The sequence below is a fragment of the Hemiscyllium ocellatum genome, chromosome 9 (assembly GCF_020745735.1).
Source record: "Hemiscyllium ocellatum isolate sHemOce1 chromosome 9, sHemOce1.pat.X.cur, whole genome shotgun sequence".
In the NCBI taxonomy this organism is placed as follows: domain Eukaryota; kingdom Metazoa; phylum Chordata; class Chondrichthyes; order Orectolobiformes; family Hemiscylliidae; genus Hemiscyllium; species Hemiscyllium ocellatum.
This window is the reverse complement of record NC_083409.1, coordinates 78623121-78646643: the sequence shown is the minus strand read 5'-3', so window position 1 is coordinate 78646643 and position 23523 is coordinate 78623121. Positions and strand designations below refer to the sequence as shown.

Below are 23523 nucleotides of genomic sequence, written 5' to 3'. Positions count from 1 at the left end.
CATGTCAGAAAGGCAGTGGGAAGGGGAATGAAAATAAATGGTGACTGGGAGGTCCGGTCGTCCCCTGCAGACCTGGCTAGGATGCTTGACTAGTGCATTGCGGCAGCGTCCTATACCCAGGCTGAACTGGCACAGTTCATCAAGTTTGTCCGCAACTTCCACCTCGCCCTCAAATTCACTTGGCCCATCTTGGACACCTCCACCTCTTTTCTTGACCTCCCCGTTTCCATCCCCAATGACAGTCTCAAGACGGATGTTTCTCACAAACCCACAGATTCCCATAATTACCCGGACAACACCTCCTCCCACCAAAATCCTGCAAGAACTCCATCCAGTTCTCCCAATTCCTGCACCACATCAGCTCAGACGAGAAGACATTCCACCCCCAAGCATCCCAGATATCCACCTCTTTCAAACAATATGCTTTTCCTCCGTCATCCAGACAGCCCTCCACTCCATTTCTTGTTCCACTGCTCTAAAATCCCTCCCAAATGCAATAAATAGAGTCCCCCTTGTCCTCACCTACTACCCCACCAGTCTCTGCATCCAATGTATCATCCTTAAATACTTCTGCCAACTCCAATTAGACTCCACCACAAACATCTTCCCCTCCCCACCACTTTTTGCTTCCACAATGACCGTTCCCTTCGACAGTCCTTTGTTTATGCCACTCTCCCCACCAGCCACGCACCCCCCCCCCCCCCCCCACCCCAAACCCCCAAGTGGTATCTCCTGCAACTGGAAAAGATGTAAAACCTGCTGGTACACCACCCCTCTCACCTCTATCCAGGGCCCCAGACAAACAGTTCTTCCAGGTGAGACAGAGGTTCACCTACCTCTCTTCCAAACTAGTTTACTGCATCAGGTGCTGCCGATGTAGAGAAGCCCACATAGGGGAGACCAAACGTAAACTTAGGGAACGATTCACTGAGCATCTCAGCTGGACCCACAGGGGACGACCGGACCTCCCAGTCACTGCCCATTTTAAGTCCCCTTCCCACTCCCTTTCCAACATGACCATCCTTGGCTTCCTTCATTGCCACAATGAACCAAACTTCAAATTAAAAGGAACAACACTTCAACTTTCACCTGAGCAGCCTATAGTCTGGAAGACTCAACACTGAGTTTTACAATTTGAAATAACCTGTTCCAACCTCTGACACCCTTCCCAGCCTCTTCCCCTTTCTTCCTGCCACCAATTGGATTCATTCCTCCCATTGACCAACCAGGTTGTAGCCTCTATCCATCTTCACCTATCCCCACATCACCCTACCCCCACCATCCCCAGTCCTGAAGCAAGGTGACACCCGAAACGTTGGCTTCTCCAGCTCCTGATGCTGCCTGGCTTGCTGTGTTCTTCCAGCCTCCTACCTGTCTACTACAAGCAAGAGGCAGATGAAACTCAACAAATGTTCCCACATTAAACAAGTTTAGGGAGAAGTGAATTACCGAATTACCTAAAAATCACACTCGCTGGTAATTTAGAAAGTGTCCTGCCATCATACAAATAAAAGAATGGATCTGACCCTGGACACCAATTTCATCACAGAGGACTTCATAATCATTTATTGCATCGTTGGGTTTTTGTGCATGCCCTGAATCTTGTCTTATTAAAGTAAATACTTCAATTAAGGAGCATCTTCAAAGAAAAGAAAGCGATTCAGAAAATGAAACTCACGTACCAATGTGACAAAGAAAGCTCCTATATAGAAGGTAAAATTTCAGGTTGTTGGGATTATAATCAAAATTCTACACGTTTGAAAATTCTAACTTATTTATGACTAAGAGCACAAGATCTAACATACAAGCTGTAAACAATAGGACACATGACTGTACCTACAAATATCCACATTGCAAGTTCCAACTCAACCAAAATACTTTGTGGAAACCAGGGCAGGCAAAGGGCTGGTGGTACTATTGCTGGACTGTTAATCCAGTAACCCAGGTAACGTTCTGGAGACTCAAGTTTGAATCCTGCCATGGCAGATAGTGGAATTTGAATTCAATAAATATCTGGAATTTGGAATTAAGAATCAAATAATGACTGAGAATCCACTGTTGATAGTCATTACAAACTCATCTGGTTCACTAATGTCCTTTAGGGGAGGAGACTGCCATCCTTGCCTGGTCTAGACTACATGTGACTACAGACCCACAGCAATTTAGTTGATTCCTAACTGACCTCTAGACAATTTGGGATGGGCAATAATTGCTTGCCTATTCAGGGATGCCCTCATCACATGAATGAATTTTCTTTTAAAACTGTGGTATGCGGGGGAAAAAATCCTCATGAGCTGTTCTCCGAACTGAAGGGTGCTATTGGCACCCACTGGAGTAAGTCAGCATCCTACCCTTCCGAATAGGGAAGTCTTCGTGATTTGAGGGCCTTTAAGTAGGGAAGAACAAAAATTGATTTTACTTTGGAGTATTGCACAATATTCTTTACAGTGCCAAGTGATCAGTTAAAAAGGCAAGATAAATTGCTAACGGGCTTAACCTTTGTGAAACTAAATTTTTTTTGCAACATTTATCAGGACATGGTCATTTAATTATCTCAATCATGTACTACATGAAATTTCACTGGACAGTAACTCTAATTTTTCACTTGTAGCATACTAATTCAGATTCAATTTCTTTTGTTTAAAAGTTATATATCAGGTGAAAGAACTTTTTCCAGTAATATTTTAGATTACACTTCACTTTAAGCCATTGGGAAAAAAAAGTACTGCTGTCCATGAGGTGTTACATTTTAAACAAGGGGGTCCATGAGCCAAATCTTCATCAGCAAATTAAAATTGATGTAGCATGTTGAATTAGATTAGATTTAGGTTCCCTACAGTGTGGAAACAGGCCCTTCAGCCCAACAAGTCCATAGCAACCCTCCGAACAGCAACCCACCCAGACCCATTCCCCTACATTTACCCCTGACTAATACACCTAACACTACGGGCAATTTAGCATGGCCAATTCACCTAATCTGCACATCTTTGGACTGTGGGAGGAAACCGGAGCACCCGAAGGAAACCCACGCAGACACAGGGAGGATGTGCAAACTCTACACAGTCACCCGGGCTGGAATTGAACCTGGGACCCTGGTGCTGTGAGGCAACATTGCTAACATTGGGGTAGCACGGTGGCTCATTGTACCAACAAATGTGCAATTAGAAAATGATTCAACGATGTCCATATGAATGGTGAAATTGTTCTTTGATCTATTTTAAAGCAGATCTTTTCACTTGAAATATTATCTGTGCATTTGCTGGAAAAAAACTGAACAGTAAACCTGCAAGCATGGGCATGCTCCCTCAGACTAGAACACCATAGTTTCAGTACAGTCATGTTCAGCAGAGATCACTGATTAGCCATAGGTATAGTTGCAGTGGCCATTTTACACATACATACCAACATGATTGGCAAAACATCTTTCACTTGGACAGTTAAAAATCTAATGTTACATGACAAAGTAAAGCATTCATGACAAAGAGAACAAGTGCGTATACAACTTGGTTTCTTATCAGCAATCAAACAGAATGGAGGGTATTGAGATTTTTAAAAGCCCAGTGGAGGCTAACAAACTAAAAAGAACCAAAATTTACTGAACAACTGCAAGAAAAACATCGAAGAAAGCAAGAGTGAAAATTATAGAGCACTAGCCATAATACTTCAATCTTCTCTCGGCACAGGTGTCAGTCCTAGATGGCTGGAGAATTGCAAACCTTACAGTGCTTTTTGAACAAGGATTAAGTCCAGCAATTATAGACCAGTCAGCTTAACTTAAAGCAGGGAAGCTTCTCGAAACAAATCATGCAAGATAGAATTAGTCACATTGAAATGCAAGGTGTGAGATTTATTAGAGTTTGGATCTCTGAATTTCATGTGGCACATGGATTGCCTCTCTCTTAAGGGGTAATAAGTAACTTGTTTAAATCATTCTATAGCCATGGATTTTTTTTTAAAAAATGGTCATAGAGATGTACAGCATCTTGGTCCAAACTGTCCATGCCAACCAGATATCCCAACTCAATCTAGTCCCACTTGCCAGCACCCGGCCCATAGCTCTCCAAACCCTTCCTAATCATATACCCATCCAAGTGCCTTGTAAATGTTGCAATTGTACCAGCCTCCACCACTTCCTCTGGCAGCTCATTCCATACACCTACCATCCTCTGCATGAAAAAGTTGCCCCTTAAGGTCTCTGTTATATCTTTCCCCTTTCACCCTAAACCTATGCCCTCTAGTTCTGGACTCCCCGACCCCAGGGAAAAGACCTTGTCTATTCATCCTAACCATGCCCCTCCTAATTTTGTAAACCTCTAAGGTCACCCCTCAGCCTCCGACGCTCCAGGGAAAACAGCCCCAGCCTGTTCGGCCTTTCCCTATAGTTCAAATCCTCCAACCCTGGCAACGTCCTTGTAAATCTTTTCTGAACCCTTTCAAGTTTCACAACATCTTTCTGATAGGAAGGAGACCAGAATTGCACGCAATATTCCAACAGTGGCCTAACCAATGTCCTGTACAGCCGCAACATGACCTCCCAACTCCTGTACTCGGTACTCTGACCAATAAAGGAAAGCATAGCAAACGCTTTCTTCACTATTCTATCTACCTGCGACTCCACTTTCAAGGAGCTATGAACCTGCACACCAAGTTCTTTGTTCAGCAACACCCCCAAGGACCTTACCATTAAGTGTATAAGTACTGCTAAGATTTGCTTTCCCAAAATACAGCACCTCGCATTTATCGGAATTAAACTCCAACTGCCACTTGGCCTATCTGGTCCTGATCCTGTTGTAATCTGAGGTAACTCTTCGCTGTCCACTACACCTCTAATTTTGGTGTCATCTGCAAACTTACCAACTGTACCTCTTATGCTCGCATCCAAATCATTTATGTAAATGACAAAAAGTAGAGGACCCAGCACCGATCCCTGTAGCACTCCACTGGTCACAGGCCTCCAGTCTGAAAAACAACCCTCCACCACCACCCTCTGTCTTCTACCTTTGAGCCAGTTCTGTATCCAAATGGCTAGTTCTCCCTGTATTGCATGAGATCTAAGTTTACTAATCAGTCTCCCATGGGGAACCTTGTTGAACGCCTTACTGAAGTCCATATAGATCACATCCTACTGCTCTGCCCTCAATCTTTTTGCTACTTCTTCAAAAAAACTCAAGCTTGTGAGACATGATTTCCCATGCACAAAGTCATGTTGACTGTCCCTAATCAGTCCTTGCCTTTCCAAATACATATACATCCTGTCCCTCAGGATTCTCTCCAACAACATGCCCACCACTGAGGTCAGGCTCACCGGTCTATAGTTCCCTGGCTTGTCTTTACCGCCCTTCTTAAACAGTGGCACCTGTTTGCCAAGCTCCAGTCTTCCGGCACCTCACCTGTGACCATCGATGATACAAATATCTCAGCAAGAGGCCCAGCAATCACTTCTCTAGATTCCCACAGAGTTCTCGGGTACACTTCATCAGGTCCTGGGGATTTATCCACCTTCAACTGTTCCAAGACATCCAGCACTTCCTTGTCTGTAATCTGGACATTTTGCAAGATGTCACCATCTATTTCCCTACAGTCTATATCTTCCATGTCCTTTTCCACAGTAAACACTGATGCAAAATATTCATTTAGTATCTCCCCCATTTTCTGTGGCTCCACACAAAGACCGCCGTGCTGATCTTTGAGGGGCCCTATTCTCTCCCTAGTTACCCTTTTGTCCTTAATATATTTGTAAAAACCCCCTTTGGATTCTCCTTAATTCTATTTGCCAATGCTATCTCATGTCCCCTTTTTGCCCCTGATTTCCTTCTTAAGTATACTCCTACTTTCTTTATACTCTAAGGATTCACTCAATCTATCCGGTCTATACCTGACATATACTTCCTTATTTTTCTTAACCAAACCCTCAATTTCTTCAGTCATCCAGCATTCTCTATACCTACCAGCCTTTCCTTTCACCCTGACAGGAATATACTTTCTCTGGATTCTTGTTCTCTCATTTCTGAAGGCTTCCCATTTTCTAGCCATCCCTTTACCTGTGAACATCTGCCTCCAATCAGCTTTCGAACGTTCTTGACTAATACGGTCAAAATTGGCCTTTCTCCAATTTAGATCTGGTCTATCCCTTTCCATTAGTATTTTAAAACTAAGAGAATTATGGTCTTTTGCTCCAATGTGCTCCCCCACTGACACCTCAGTCACCTGCCCTGCCTTATTTCCCAAGAGCAGGTCAAGTTTTGCACCTCCTCTAGTAGGTACATCAACACACTGAATCAGAAAATTGTCTTGTACACACTTAACAAATTCCTCTCCATCTAAACCTTTAACACTATGGCAGTCCCAGTCAATGTTTGGAAAGTTAAAATCCCCTACCACAACTACCCTATTATTCTTACAGATAGCGGAGATCTCCTTACAAGTTTGTTTTTCAATTTCCTTCTGACTATTGGGGGGTCTATAATACAATCCCAATAAGGTGATCATCCCTTTCTTATTTCTCAGTTCCACCCAAATAACTTCCCTGGATGCATTTCCGGGAATATCCTCCCTCAGCACAGCTGTAATGCTATCCCTTATCAAAAATGCCGCTCCCCCTCCTCTCTTGCCTCCCTTTCTATCCTTCCTGTCGCATTTGTATCCTGGAACATTAAGCTGCCAGTCCTGCCCATCCCTGAGTATAAAGTGAGGTCTGCAGATGCTGGAGATCAGAGCTGAAAATGTGTTGCTGGTTAAAGCGCAGCAGGTCAGGCAGCATCCAAGGAACAGGAAATTAGACGTTTCGGGCACAAGCCCTTCATCAGGAATGAGGAAAGTGTGTCCAGCAGGCTAAGATAAAAGGTAGGGAGGAGGGACTTGAGGGAGGGGCGATGGAGATGTGATAGGTGGAAGGAGGTCAAGGTGAGGGTGATAGGCCGGAGTGGGGTGGGGGCGGAGAGGTCAGGAAGAAAATTGCAGGTTAGGAGGGCGGTGCTGAGTTCAAGGGAATCGACTGAGACAAGGTGGGGGGAGAGGAAATGAGGAAACTGGAGAAATCGGAGTTCATCCCTTGTGGTTGGAGGGTTCCCAGGCGGAAGATGAGGCGCTCTTCCTCCAACCGTCGTGTTGTCATGTTCTGGCGATGGAGGAGTCCAAGGACCTGCATGTGGGAGGGAGAGTTAAAGTGTTGAGCCACGGGGTGGTTGGGTTGGTTGGTCCGGGGGTCCCAGAGGTGTTCCCTGAAGCGTTCCGCAAGTAGGCGGCCCGTCTCCCCAATATACAGGAGGCCACATCGGGTGCAGGGGATGCAATAGATGATGTGTTTGGATGTGCAGGTGAATTTGTGGCGGATATGGAAGGATCCCTTGGGGCCTTGGAGAGAGGTAAGGGAGGAGGTGTGGGCGCAGGTTTTGCATTTCCTGCGGTTGCAGGGGAAGGTGCCGGGAGTGGAGGTTGGGTTGGTGGGGGGTGTGGACCTGACGAGGGAGTCACGAAGGGAGTGGTCTTTGCGGAACGCTGATAGGGGAGGGGAGGGAAACATATCTCTGGTAGTGGGGTCCGTTAGGAGGTGGCGGATGATACACTGTATATGGAGGTTGGTGGGGTGGTAGGTGAAAACCAGTGGGGTTCTGTCTTGGTGGTGGTTGGAGGGGCGGGGCTCAAGGGCGGAGCAGCGGGAAGTGGAGGAGATGCGGTGGAGGGCATCATCGATCACATGTGGGGGGAATCTGCAGTCTTTGAAGGAGGCCATCTGAAACCGCAGGAAATGCAAAACTTGCACCCACACCTCCTCTCTTACCTCTCTCCAAGGCCCCAAGGGATCCTTCCATATCCACCACAAATTCACCTGCACCTCCACACACATCATCTATTGCATCCGCTGCACCCGATGTGGCCTCCTCTATATTGGGGAGACAGGTCGCCTACTTGCGGAACGCTTCAGGGAACACCTCTGGGACGCCCGGACCAACCAACCCAACCACCCCGTGGCTCAACACTTTAACTCTCCCTCCCACTCCACCAAGGACATGCAGGTCCTTGGACACCTCCATCGCCAGAACATGACAACACGACGGTTGGAGGAAGAGCGCCTCATCTTCCGCCTGGGAACCCTCCAATCACAAGGGATGAACTCAGATTTCTCCAGTTTCCTCAATTCCCCTCCCCCCACCTTGTCTCAGTCGATTCCCTCAAACTCAGCACCGCCCTCCTAACCTGTAATTTTCTTCCTGACCTCTCCGCCCCCACCCCACACCGGCCTATCACCCTCACCTTGACCTGCTTCCACCTATCACATCTCCATCGCCCATCCCCCAAGTCCCTCCTCCCTACCTTTTATCTTAGCCTGCTGGACACACTTTCCTCATTCCTGATGAAGGGCTTGTGCCCGAAACGTTGAATTTCCTGTTCCTTGGATGCTGCCTGCCCATCCCTGAGCCATTTTTCTGTAATTGCTATGATATCCCAGTCCCATGTTCCTAACCATGCCCTGAGCTCACTGCCTTCCCTGTTAGGCCCCTTGCATTGAAATAAATGCAGTTTAATTTATTAGTCCTACCTTGTCCCTGCCTGCACGTTTGATTCACTTCTGTTCTCAACTGTACCAGTCTCAGATTTGATCTCTTTCCTCACTATCTCCCTGGGTCACCTCCCCACCTTACTAGGTGAAATCCTCCTGAGCAGCTCCAGCAAATTTCCCTGCCAGTATATTAGTCCCCTTCCAATTCAGGTGCAATCCAACCTTCTTGTACAGGTCACTTCTATCCCAAAGGAGATTCCAATGATGCAAAAATGTGAATCCTTTTCCCATACACTAGCTCCTCAGCCATGCATTCATCTGCTCTATCCTCCTATTCCTGCCCTCACTTGCTCGTAGTACTGGGAGTAATCCAGATATTACTACCCCTTCTGGTATCCTTTTTAAAATTTCTGCCTAACTGTGTAATCTCCCTTCAGAATCTCAACTTTTCCCTTCCTATATTGTTGTTTCCAATGTGGACAATGACCTCCTGCTGGCCCCTCTTCCCCCATGAGAGCATTCTACACCCTCTCTGCGACATCATCGATCCTGGCACCAGGGAAACAACACACCATTCTGCTTTTTCTCTGCTGGCCACAGAAACGTCTGTCTGTACCTCTAACACAATTGATCTCTTGGAAGTTGATGTAACCCTCGTTGCATTAGAGCCAGTCTCAATACCAGAAACTTGGCTGTTCGTGCTACGTTACTCTGAGAATCCATCACCCCCTACATTTTCGAAAACAGCGTACCTGTTTGAAATGGGTATATCCACAAAAGACTCCTGCCCTCGGTGCCGACCTCTCTTATCCTTCCTGGAGTTAAACCATCTATGTGACTGTATCTGAGACTTTCCCCCTTCCTATAAATGCCATCCATCACATACTGTTGCTGTTGCAAATTCCTCATCACTTCTATCTGTCTCTCCGACCGATCCACTCGATCTGATAAGATTCATATCCAATAGCATTTATGGCAGATATAATCCGCAGTAATCCTTAAACTCTTTAAACTCCCACATCTGACAAGAAGTACATATCACTGCAAAAGCCATTTTTGCTCCTTCACAATCTACAGACCCAGAAAATAACACCGTCTTATTCCTCTACAAAACACTGCCCCAGATTAAATTAAGAGCTATGGCTTATATTTTAAGTTTAATCAAGAGACGTATCTCCAAAAACATAATCAAATAAGAACCCACTGTACCCACTAATACAGCCTTTCTCTTGGACAGACGTGAAACAACAATTAACTTATCTGATTCTGTATTGTGAACTTCTACAACTACCTTCAAGGAAATAAGGAACATTAATATGCTGCCTTTGACAACACCACCCATACCCCAGCAGTACGCCTTCTTCTCCTCTCCACTCATTCATTTGACAATCTGACTTGTGCACCACCTCCAAATGGGTGGTGGGTTTCGCTTCGGCGGGTCGGTGTGGACTTGTTGGGCCGAAGGGCCTGTTTCCACACTGTAAATCTAATCTAATAAAATCCAATTGGGTTCATCAGATTAGATGATTGTTGACAAAAAACCCAACCCTATTTTCCTATGGCTAAAACAATGAAAATAAAAAGAGAGTCCTCTATAAAGCCCTGACAATTTCTCTTCTGGCTTTGCTCACAGCAAAATTCCAGTTTTTTTTATTTGCTGGAGACTTCAGAACAATCCTGCGAAGGTTGACAATCCTACTGAGTTAAAGGTGTGTTGAGTAAAAAGCTGGGAAAATCCCGCTTATACTATCTGTGAAACTTCTCTTACTATATAGATGGTACATACTGATCCTTTCTCCTACTTGTGCTCCTTTCCTGATACTTCATTGAAGAATAGATTAGATTAGATTACTTACAGTGTGGAAACAGGCCCTTCGGCCCAACAAGTCCACGCCGACCCGCCGAAGCACAACCCACCCATACCCCTACATTTACCCCTTACCTAACACTACGGGCAATTTAGCATGGCCAATTCACCTGACCCGCACATCTTTGGACTGTGGGAGGAAACCGGAGCACCCGGAGGAAACCCACGCAGACACGGGGAGAACGTGCAAACTCCACACAGTCTGTCGCCTGAGTCGGGAATTGAACCCGGGTCTCAGGCACTGTGAGGCAGCAGTGCTAACCTTCCAAAGGACTCCTCAATAAAAACCAATGCATGCTCTCTTTTATTAAAATGAATTGAAGTGTATATTAACCAGAGACAGTTATGCCAAATGTCAGCTCCCCATTCAGGTCTGGGTGAGTGTCAATTAACAAAACCTTTGTCACTATATCAGCTCTCAGTTTAGGCTCTAGCTTTTCCCACCAAGTTTAGGATTGATTCCTATTTGTTGGATTGAGTAGCAAATAGAAGGAAGCAGGAACCTAAATTTAAAAAAAAGACAGGAATTTGTCAAGCTAGGCCAGTCTGACTGAAAACTAGCACTGATTCAGGCAGTTAAAACTCAGCCATACAGCATGAAAACAAACCCTTCGGTCCAATTCGTCCAGGGCAACCAGATATCCTAAATAAATCTAATCCTATTTGCCAGCATTTGGCCCATATCTCTCTCAACCCTTCCTATTCATATGCTCACCCAAATGCCTCTCAAATGTTGCAATAGTACCAGTCTCCACCACTTCCTCTGGCAGCTTATTCCATACACACCATCTTCGTGAAAAGGTTGCCCCTCAGGTTCCTTTTTAAATATTTCCCCTCTCTCCTTAAATCTATATCCTCTAGTTTTGGACTCACCCACCGAGGAGAAAATTATCTTGTCTATTTACCCTATCCATGCCCCTCATGATTTTATAAACCTTTATAAAAGGTCACCCCTCAGCCTCTCCCTATAGCTCAAATCCTCCAACCCTGGCAACATCCTTGTAATTCTTTTCTGAACCCTTTCAAGTTTCACAACAGTTCTGCTGTTTACTCCCAGCAGTCCAAACAAACCCTGGACCCCTTTCAGCTACTTCCCTTTCCCTATCCAATGGCTGCTGAACCCTAGTTCCACTGCACCCACCAAAGCCCTGACCACACTGCAGTATATCACTGTGAAGGTGGCACTATTTGGCTACCTAAAACAAAGGCATTTCAAAGGATGCACATCCACTGGAGGCATGATCTTTGCTGTTTCCAATCAATTTGTCAAGTGGATTGCAGTAGATTCAATAAGGAGAATGAATTATGACGAGAGGTGCTCTAGCCTAACCAAAGAACAGAAAGAAAAAGTTAAGAGCAGATTTTGATTTTCCAAGTTGGACCAAGAGCTGGCAAATGGGGCTAGGATAATTTCAGATATTTGGTCAGCATGGACAAGTTGGACTGAAGAATTTGTTTCTGTATTTCACATCTTTAAAGTGTAAAAGTTCCAACAAACAGCAACTATTCCCTAGGCATCCTCATTAGGCAGCAGCTACCAAGTCAACCACAGATCGATGGATACAATCCACAGTAACATTGTGTCATGGTATTGAGTACAGTAGTTGGCAGGTCACGTTACAGTTGTATAGGACTTTGGTTCAGCCACATTTGGAATATTGCGTATTGCTCTGGTCACCACAATACCAAAAGGATGTGGATGCTTTGCAGAGGGTGCAGGAGTTTCACTAGGATGTTGACCGATATGGAGAGTATCGTTGAGTAGATTAGGATTATTTTCATTAGAAAGACGAAGGTTGAGGGGGATCTGATTGGAGTCTACAAAATCAAGAGACGTATGGACAGGGTGGATAGCAAGGAGATTCCTCCTCCCACTGCCCCCACCCCCAAGAGTGGGGGACTCAATTACAAGGTCTCATGAGTTCAAACTAAATGGGGAAAAGTTTAAGGAGACATGTGTGAAAAGTTCTTTACGCAGAGGAGGTGGGTGCCTGGAACACTTTGCCAGCAGAGGTGGTAGAGTCAGGCACGATAGTGTCATTTAAGATATATTTAGACAGATACATGAATGGGTAGGGAGCAAAGGGATACAGACCTTTGGAAAATAGGTGACAGGTTTAGATAGAGCATCTGGATTGGCACATGATTGGAGGGCTGAAGGGCCTGTTCCTGTGCTGTAATTTTCTTTGTTTTTTTGTCCTCCAGAACTAAACTAGTTCTGCTCACGATGATCTGGACGGCTTGCCTGCAGTAGTTTTGCCTTTATCTCAGTCCTCAGCAGCAAGTATGTGCACTGAATGACTGTGACAATCAATAACATTTCAGTAACAAACAGCAGCGGCAACCTTATATTTACTTACTTCCAGCTTTCGGTTTCCTTTAACCTACTTGCATCACTGGCTGATAAGAGACAAGGTTACTCACTGCCTTTTTCTGGTTTCAATTAATTAGTTTGTTCCTCTGAAACCAGAAGTTTCAGGATGAGTCTGGGATTAAAAATATCAGAATTATCTCACCAATATCATGTTTGATGATCATCTGTTCAGACAAGAGCTCACCGTGCCCCTGCACAGATCCAGCAAGCCACAGAATCACATTGTCACATGCTATGAAGCAATAGTGTGAAGCAATACAGAATTGATGTGCTAGACATCATAGTGCACACAATGTATTGATATGTTAGATAGGAGAGAGGAAAGAAAATGAAAAAAAAGTGAACATTCACATAATGTTTCACTTCATTCAATATTTTAGGTAACAGTTCAGAGTAACTTCTGGACCCCTCAGTGCAGCGAGAAGGAAGGCTTTAATTATGCTGCAAAACAAAGTTCAAAGACAAAATTGCTTTTAAACAAACCCTGCTAATAAAATCAATTCTCTTGATGATTAGGTAATTAGTTAATAGAATAGCCTTCTTGGGCTGTGTGGGAGTTGTCGATACAAATGGGTATACATTAAAACCAAAAAAGGGAAATTTGACCATTTTTGACTGCTATCTAGAGATCCTTGCTGCAAAGATGTGTCTGTGAAGGTCAAGTGAGAACATGATCTCTTCATATCAATGCACATTTGGGCAAGAAACTGGGAATGGCTGGCATCGAGAAAGACAAAACTTTACTCCATATTTGGCTGATAATTGTGAATAATATATTTGCATAGATTTCTTTCTAAATCCTCGAAGAGTTTAGAATTTTGCTCTGGAGAAATTCCAAATACCAATTATTTTCTAGCTTTCTTTTAACTTCTACCAGGAAAGTAAATGGATCAGAAAGAAAGCCTGCTTCTGACTGCTGTGCCAGTAAATATGTAGATGGAAACACTGCAGCAGTCATACTGTATAATTCATCCCAAAATTCTCTAATGTGATCCACCAAATAAATATTTGAAAATTCAAGGTGCATACTGTGCTTGTGTGTACTTTTGTTTCACTTGTAAATACGGATGTGCAACTTTATAGGTCAAGTCCAAATTAAACTTCCAAATGCAGTTTTACAGCAAAATGGCTGGAACTTCTGAGGTTTGCTTCTGCAACTGTTGCCAAATACACAAATAGGAAGCAATTAGCACATTTCAGTATTCTCAGATCACAAGCCAAAACTTCTGACTTAGTACAACATGAATGGTATAAAAATTCCATTGCTGAAAATCTTATTTAAAATGTGCACATTAGATTAAGGAACAGACTTTTGCATAATTCATGGTCTAAACCTTACTTTGACAAGGTTAGGAATACGCCTTGTTAAAAAAAAAGAGATCAATTGAAAATAGTTACATCAGAACATTAGGAGGGAAATGGACTCTATAGAAATAAATTGATATAGAAATAGAGATATGTAAAACACCATTTAGATAAATGCCATGGACTAACCTTATGCATTTGCAAGAACTACAATATTAAGAAACGCTTAACAGTTCTTTTTTAAATTCATTCACAGAATGAAGGCATTACTGGCTAGGCCAGCATTTATGTCCCATCCTAGGGTAGTTAAGAGTTAACCATGTTGTGGTGGGTCTGGAGTCACCTGTAGGACCAGATGAGGCAAGGATGGCAGTTTCCTTCTCTAACTGACATTAGTGAACCAGGTGGGTTTTTCCAAAAATTGACAACGGATTCAAGATCATTGCACTCCCAATTCCAGATTTTTATTGAATTCAAATTCCACCATCTGACACGACAGGATTTGAACCTGGGACCCCAGAACCCTACCTGGGTTTCTGGATTAATAGTCCAATGATAATTCCTCTAGGCCATCAAGTCCCTTATGGTGATCCTTCTCCAAAAACATCAAACTCAAACGATGCCAACAAAAAAAAGAATTCAGCATTTAGGATGCAACCCACAGAAACCAAATAGCAACAGTGAAAAAAGTACAATTTGATTATAAAGTAAGTAAGTGTTTCCACATTGATTTGACTGGAGGTTTTGGTGAATCACACATCCAATCATGCCTTGGCTGTTGAGTCGCAATGTTATAATTCATGCCTCCAGATGTTTCAGGGATTCAATATTTTCTCAGGTACTTTTTAAAAACAAACAAAAAAAAGTTACCCAGCTCCAAACCTTCATCCTTCAGTATTATGGTCCTCCATTGATTTAAAAGAGACCAAATTAAATGACGTTGTGTGGTACTACCATGTTAAATGCGAGTGATTTCTAATAACTCTAACGTCTCACAACAGTGCACCTTTGAGGGTCTATGGACCATCAGCTCTAGAACTCTTCTCCAACATAATCTAGAACACCATGATTGAACTTATCCTTACTCCACAATTACTATTAAGCCAGGATCAATGATATAGAAGGGCATGCCAAGCAAAGCACAGGATGTACTCAAAAGGATGTGCCAATTTGTTGAAACTACATCACAGGACTACATTCCAGTAAAATAAAAGAGGTAGCATCTAATCAATATCACAACCAAATCACTCAGATTAAAGCTTTGCAGTCCTTATATGTTGTGCATAACTAAACAACCATATGGAAATTTACATTGCTTCCCAACCTGAATGATGACATAGATTAACACAAAGCAGAAGAGAACACTGAGGTATTTGCAAATATTTTCCACCCTAAGTGCTGACTGAACAGTAGAACTTGGCCTCATCCTGAGATCTAAACTATTGAATGCCAGACTTCAGCCAATTCATTTCTCTCCAAGTGGTATGTAAATAGCTCACGGGTCAGCAACAGCTATGAGTCTGAACACAATTCCATCTGTAGTACTGAAAACTTGTGCTCCAGGATAAGCTGTTCTCACACAGCTTCAACGTTGGCATCAAATCGATCATGTGGAATTTCATTAGATATTCACCGTGGGCAGGATGGTGGTTCAGGAGTTAGCACTGCTGCCTCACAGCACCAGGGACCCAGGCTCGATTCTAGCCTCAGGCAACCATGTGAAATTTGCATTCTCCCTGTTTCTGCATGGGTTTCCTCCCACAACCCAAAGACGTGCAGGTTAGATGAACTGGCCATACTAAATTCCCCATAGTTTCCAGGGATGTGTAGGTTAGGTACATGAGTCAGAGTAAAAGTACAATAAGAGGTATGGGAATGGGGCTGGGTGGGTTACTCTTCAGAGGGTCAGTGTGGACTTGTTGGGCTAAATGGCCTGTTTCCATATAACTTCTCCAGAGAAAAAGAAATCAGGAAAAATACAATTCAACCAGTTACTAGAATACCAGCCTATTCTCAAAGTGATGGAAGATTACTTTGTCAGTGCTATCAAGCAAAAGCATTTTATCTTACCAATTGGGTACCACAAAGAGCACTCCTTCTCAAAATCAAAGATATAGCACAACACAAGAGGCCATTCAGCTCATCATGTTTGCAGCAGCTCCTTAAATGACCATTATTACCTACTGTTAATCTCCTTTCTCCTAATACCCTTGCATATTATTTTTGTACAAATAATCATCCAGTTTTTAATCTCAAAGAACTGCCTCCAACACACTTCCAGGCATTGCATTCCATACCCTAACTATTCACTGAGTGGGAACTATTTTTGATTACCTCAACCTGGCTTCTTTTGCACATCATTTCAAATTGTATGTTTTTGTTCCTTTTATGACTTCACCATAGTTTTCGTTCATAAATGGACAAAAAGGGGCTATATTCCACAGATGAGATGACATTGATTATCCTTGATCTTATAACAGCATTTGACCAAGAGCAACAATCAAAAAGTTTCAATATTATTGTGATCAAGAGGAAGTTCTCCATTGGCTGGAAACAGATGTCACATACAGGAAGATGATTTCAGCTATTTAAGGCCAATCATTTTTAAGCACATTGCACGGGTTCCTCTGGGCAAAAACCTCAGCCCAACAATTTTTAGCTGCTTCAAAGACTTTCCCTCCATAAGATCAGAAAAGAGATGTCTTTTTTTTAAAAAAAAGGAAATAAACCTGTTCAGAGGTGGGGCTTTAACCGAGTCCTTCACAGCCCAGAGGTAGAGACATTACTATTGTGCCATAAGGACTCCCAGAATTGGGATGTTAACGATGATTGGACAAACTTTCCATTTTAACATTAATCCTTAGATACTGAAGCAGTCTTTTGCCACTTTTAATATGCTCATGTTAGGCCATTTAAGCTCTAGAAAAACTGACCAGCATAACACATTTCTCCACAGAAATTGTAATTGGGGTTAGGATCTCTATATTTAAAACACTTTCATAAGCATCCACCAAAAGGCGCATCTAAGAACTGAATTAAATAGATGTTTAACAACCACACCGGGTAATTCCTCTTTGTCCTCCACCTGATTCACAGGGAGTAAATAGCTGCAGAAAATCCTCACCACTCCTCCTTTCATGAGCCTGCAACCAAACCCTTTTAAAACAAAACGGCATGTCACTAACTCTTGAAATAAAAATACATTAAAGGCGTTATACTAAAGTGTCTAACATCACATCATAGGTGAGGTCCAAAGTGGGGGGGGAACCTATTAATATAAGTTAGACAATTCAATTGTCTAAAGGATTTAATGCTGAGAAGAATCAAAACATGGGGATCCCAAAAAGGTGGCAACAATTACGATAAAGCAAACAGAAACAAGAAACACATTAGTAGATCAGGAGTATATGGACAAAAGACACGGGCAGGATAGAACATCAAAGTGTTATAGAGGTACAGAGTAGGGCTGTAAAGGGATTTGCTGGCATGAACAAGGCATATGGCAACGGTAAAAGAAAGGACAGAATGGGGTTGTGTGCAAGTCAGGAATGTGGAAAGCAGTAAACTGGATGTTTCACACTCATTGGAGAATGGAACCTGGGGGACTCTGGCATGAGTAAAAAATCTAAACAGAAATGAAGATTAGCCAATTTTATTGATCTAATGAAAGTTCATAACTTCAAACATCAAACTTTATTTTCTTTGCCATAGGCACTACTGAGTATTCTCAATATTTTCTGTTTTTATTTGACAGAGAATATAGTATTTTGTTTTTTTAAAAAAAATGTAGAAATGGAAAGGGATAATTTGACAAAATTGCTATCAAGTTAAACAATGAAAACATGCAATATATGGAGATAGATTTACCAATTACACCCTCTTCAGTATCTACACAGGCACTGTGCCCTAACTCTTCTGCCGTTACATCGATAACTGCATTGGTGCAGTGTTCTGTACCTAGGCTGTACTGGAGCAGTTTAAGACTCCACCCACAACTTCCACCCTGCCCTCAAATTCACTTGGTCCATCTTGGACACCTCCCTCCCCTTTCTCGACCTCTCCATTTCCATCCCCGGCGACAGTCTCCAGACAGACATTTATGATAAACTCATACACTCAACTATTTGGACTGCACCTCCTCCTACTCAATATCCTGCAAAGACTCCATCCAGTTCTCTCAATTCCTTCACCCAGACGAGACATTTCACTCCCATAAAGCATCCCAGATGTCCACGTATTTTGAACAACGTGCTTTTCCCTCCTCTGTCATCCAAACAGCTCTCTACCACACTGCCTCTATTTCCTATTCCACTGCTTTAACACTCCTCCCCATACACTAAACATAATAAAGACAGGGACTCCCTCATCCTCACCTACCACCCCAGTCTCCCCATCCATTGCATCATCCTTAAACACTTCTGTGAGCTCCAACTAGACCCCACCAAACACACATCTTCCCTCTCCACCTTCCACAAGGACCACTCCCTTTGTCAATCCTTGGTTTGCTCCACTTTTCCCATCAACTCCCAAGTACCTTCCCCTGCAACTGGAAAAGATGCAAAACCTGCTGGTACACCACCCCACTCACCTCCATCCAGGACTCCAAACATTCCTTCCAGGTGAGAGAGGTTCACCTGCCTCTCCTTCAACTTAGTTTACTATATCTGGTCCTCCTGATGTGATCTTCTCTACATCTGGGAGACTAAACATAAACTGAGAGCGCGTTTTGGCGAGCATCTCAGCCAGGCAAGCAGGGGCTAACCTGACCTCCCAGTCACCACTCATTTGAATTCCCTTTCTGACCATCCTTGGCCTGCTCCATTGCCATAACAAAACAAACCACAAACTGGAGGACCAACACCTCATTTTTCACTTGGGCAGCCTACAGCCTAGTGGACTCAACATAGAGTTCTCCAATTTGAAAATAGCTGCCATTCCCATCACCTGACTCCCTTCCCAGCTCCTCCCTTCTGGCCACCAACGGGATTTATTCCTCCCATTGACTAATCAGATTGCAACCTCTACCTGTCTTCCCTTATCTCGACTTCACCACCAGCACTCCCCCACCCCCTTTGTCTGCAGCTCCCCTTACACCCACGCCAGTCCTGAAGATGGGTTATACTTGAAACATTGACTGCTCACCTCCTGATGCTGCCTCACTTGCTGTGTTCTTCCAGCCTCGTCTACCTTAGACTCCAGCAACTGTAGTCTTTTTGTCTCCTCCACTTCCTCTGGCAGCTCATTCCACACACACAGCACCCTCTGTTAAAAGGTTGCCCATTGGGTCCCTTTTAAATCTTTCCCCTCTCACCCTAAACCGATATCCTCTAGTTCTGAACTCCCTCACCCCATGCAAAAGATCTTGTCTATTTGAACGCTGACAAAAGTCTGTTTCAATCTCTAATCTTGGTTGTAGTCTGCAGCCTTAAAAAAGTTTGTAGAGAAAAAAATTTCCCCTACTCTGCTCTGAATCTCTCATTTTATTTATTTTTGCTTTAAGCCACACAATCACTAAAAGCATCTGTTTCTATGTTCTCTGCCCGTCAAGTCACAATGGTTTTCTCTCTAACCAAAACAGACACACAACTGATTATTTCCTCCAATGTTTTTCATCATGTTGGATAGCAGCCGAGTCAATTTGCACCTCAGAACATGCTTGAACATCCTTCCTGTAGTATGCAGCATAATATCATACACAGCATACAAACTGTGGTCTTGATATTTCAAAGATTAATTATTATGTCTGAATTCTTGGTACCATAACCATCTGTGATAGTGCTGCATACAACAGCCAGTGAAAAACTGTCAACCGACTGCCACCGGTTTCAAATTTACTCATGGTCCCAGATGCCAAACACAGTCAAATGTTGCCACAAAGTCACTAATCTCTGGAATTCAGTTCTGTCATCTATGTTCAAATCAACGTGGTCATGAGATAGAGAGTCAAGTTGTCTCAGTGGATCCCAAGCTGAGCAATAGCGAGTTGGTTATCACTAATTCAGTCTTGATAGCAGCCATCAATCCCTCATCCAAAACCTCAGATGATGAGCAGGTTGATTGGGTTGTAGGTGGCTGGATTGGATTCATCCATCTTGTGGGCAGGATATACATGGGCAATTTTCCACATTTTTTTTTAAAAAAAAGCAGCTGTGAATGCCATAACTGTGTTGGAATAGAGCTGCATTATTACGAAACTGTCCCAATATTGAAAGAACCATTATGAGATTGGATATTTTATTCTTAGATGCATATTTATTTTTGCCTAATGAAGCACTAGTTGCTCCACAGTCAATTCCTGTACAAGAGTCCAGTTCCAAGTATAGATCACATCTAAACAACTAGTTTAACTAATCCAAGCTCGGAGAATTTATTAAAACTACATTGCAGAGTTGGATTCTGTGTATATAGTAGGCACTTCATTCTCAGAATTTCAAATCATATGCTTTCATAAACAAGCATAGCTGAAATATGACTAACTTGAGGCAAAAGACTATACAAAGCTGGAACAATACATATATATTTCATTTTTCCCATGTTTATACCTGGAAACCTGCTAGTATTGGGATGACATTCCATACTATATATATCACGGTGTACAAATACTGCAGAGATTTCAAGGACACTCTGCACAGGAAACCCTCACAGAACATGGTAACATTGAACAAAAGTCTGATTTTTGTATTTACATAACCTATGTACTCATCACCACCCTACGTATGACAATTTCAGGATGTACTACTTATTAAACAAACTTTTGCTCAATTTATATAAGTAAATCGACATCAGAATGTTGCTGGTTTAATCTCGAGTCTCCAACATATAATCTAAAGTCATATTTCAGAAAATACAACCAAGAAGAACCCAAGATTACCCAATCACGCATTTACCTTTCTGATACCTTACCCAGAATAACTATCAGCGTTTGTTATGACAAGGAATGTTCTAAAAAGTATCTCTGATGGGTGAAACTCTTCAAAACTTCCTGCAGTAAGTTACATAGCTACACCTACTGCTCACATGCAGATTTTAAAATCTCAAGATTTCACAAATGCTGTACTAGGCATTTGATTACATGGCTAATTAAGCAGTTATCAAAATAGAAAATTTTAAATCACTACACCGTGAAAGACACCAGACTCAGTATCTTACATTGGTGCCTGTCCTTAAAAGCCTTCTCTAGAGAATAGTCTTGCCAAAGTAGAAAGAAGCAGCCAAATAGGCCTACATGATCAGGAAACCTTCCTTTCCCAAAAATGGGAAAAGTTTAGATGTGCAATGAAAGATCTCATATCCTTTCATGGAAGCAACTGAGTATAGATCAGCGTTGGTTACTAAGGTCTAAGAGCCAGCTGGAAGTCACAGTTACATTCAACTTTCCAAGATGTAAATTAAATGCAGTTCGAACTTTAGTAGAGTCAACTGTTCCAGCAATTAAAAATCTGGGTTACAATTTTTAAAAAAACACCGGAGTTCGACACAGACGTCTGTACGGTATCAAAACCCTTCCACTGGGTTGCCTTTAAAGTAAACTCTTTAAGTGTTACAATTAAATCACTGCTAAAGGTGTATCCAAACCGTCCAACTGTATCCATTTTAAAGCGTAAAACAGCGTCGCTGGTCGAACTGCTGAACCCTGCCAAAAACTAGGAAATCCGTTCTTTAGGAATTGAAAGCAATAACTGCCCACATATTACAAAGGAGAAAGCTGCAGGTTTGTTCACATAAATCTGGGCAAGCCGAACGGAATGAACTACTAGGAAATGAGCCGAAGTCGGCATCTGCAGACAATTAATTAAATAGTTAAAAGGTTAAGAGAAAAAAAATCCAGAGGGTAAATATGCACACGATGAGTTTGCTAAAACAAGTCCACCAATAAATATGAGTAAGTAACTGCGCCTACCCCGAGAAGAGGTGAACACTGTAACAAAAAGACACAAACAGATCCTCCAGCGGTCTACTGTCTCCATCCTCATTACCGATCCCGAAAGCTCGGACTGAATCCCCGACGAAAAAGCTATAAATAACCTGTGAATGAGTCACACAGTAGGAGAAAAAGAGAAGACGCTTGTCTGCCTCAGTCTCAACAGCGCCACGTGTTTCCACAGTGGGACTGAAATCAACACGCTCTGCAACACATGTTAACCCCGCCCCTGAAAAACAGCTCATTGGTCAAAACTCCAATCTCGAACTGGAGAAGTTTAATTGTGCCAGCTCTCCAGAGAGCTATTGCATTTCACAAGACTGTTATGTTCAAAGGCTCGATAAACTGGGAATGTTTTCCTTAGAGCTGTGAGCGGGACCTGGTTGAGATGTACTAAGTTATGAGACAACACTAGGTTTATTTGGAAGTACTAGCTTTCGGAGCACCGCTCCTTCATCTGTGGAGCTGATTCTTAAGACACAGAACTTAAAGCAAAAGATCAGAGTGTCATGCAACTGAAATGATATATTGAACACTCAGATCTCAGGGAAGGGTTACCCCATATCCACTTTCAGTTCCTTGTTCGGTTGATTCAGCTAATTGATTCAACTCCAATTGGATTTTGGAACTTTCATCTTTCTGACTTCTGAATACTTTCAGGTCAGGTATCTTCGTTTTGCACATAGTTTCCAGCAGTTTTGTTTTAAGTATACTGCAGTCTTAAGCAACACAGACGTTTTCCCCAATCTTGACTTTTTGCAGATTAATGAACTAACATCTTTTCACTCTATCTCCTCCACACACTGCCTGACATTCTGGATGGTTCTCTCTTTCATGGTAGTAGATTCCTGTCCCTCAGTCACTGTGGGCGGCATGGTGGCACAGTGGTTAGCACTGCTGCCTCACAGTGCCTGAGACCAGGTTCAATTCCCGACTCAGGCAACTGACTGTGTGGAGTTTGCACCTTCTCCCTGTGTCTGCGTGAGCACCCTCTGGGTGCTCCGGTTTCCTCCCACAGCACCAAAGGTGTGCGGGTCAGGTGAATTGGCCATGCTAAATTGCCCTGTAGTGTTAGGTTAGGGGTGTGGGTGGGTTGCGCTTCGGTGGGTCGGTGTGGACTTGTTGGGCCGAAGGGCCTGTTTCCACACTGTAAGTAATCTAATCTAATTTCTTTTTCTCTCTACCTGTGTTACTCAAAGACTTAACGATTCGCCTCAAGTTTTAAGTACCTCAAGTTTCAAGTTTTACAATACTTCAGGCACCCTATCACCACTCACAGATTTGAAAACAAAATTAAATCTTTGTCCCCTAAATTTCTTAATATGTACAGTATAGAAGTATAAATCATACCTAAATGCATGCTTTGTTATTCCACTATAGAACCAAAGTTACAAAGTAATAATAAATAATTCATTTTCATCATAACAAATTATAGCTTTCCCTTTGATTTTTTAAAACACAAAGATTTTTGCTCGTGCACTGAATATTAAATCAGCAGAACAACATCTCTGGCCCTGGAAAACAGATTTTACATTTAGGAAAAGTCCTTTTTTTGG

At 42.8% G+C, this 23523-nt stretch overlaps 1 protein-coding gene across 1 annotated transcript in view; it reads right to left on the bottom strand.

The window, feature by feature from the left end:
- The window catches only part of LOC132819114 (mucin-2-like), a 65206-nt gene extending 43081 nt beyond the window's left edge, over positions 1-22125 (bottom strand). Inside the window, exon 1 of the mRNA XM_060830497.1 lies at positions 21947-22125. Coding sequence (XP_060686480.1) covers positions 21947-22019 — 73 coding nt within the window. The 5' untranslated portion in view covers positions 22020-22125. The remainder of the gene's footprint in view (positions 1-21946) is intronic.
- Between the last annotated feature and the right edge of the window lie 1398 nt (positions 22126-23523).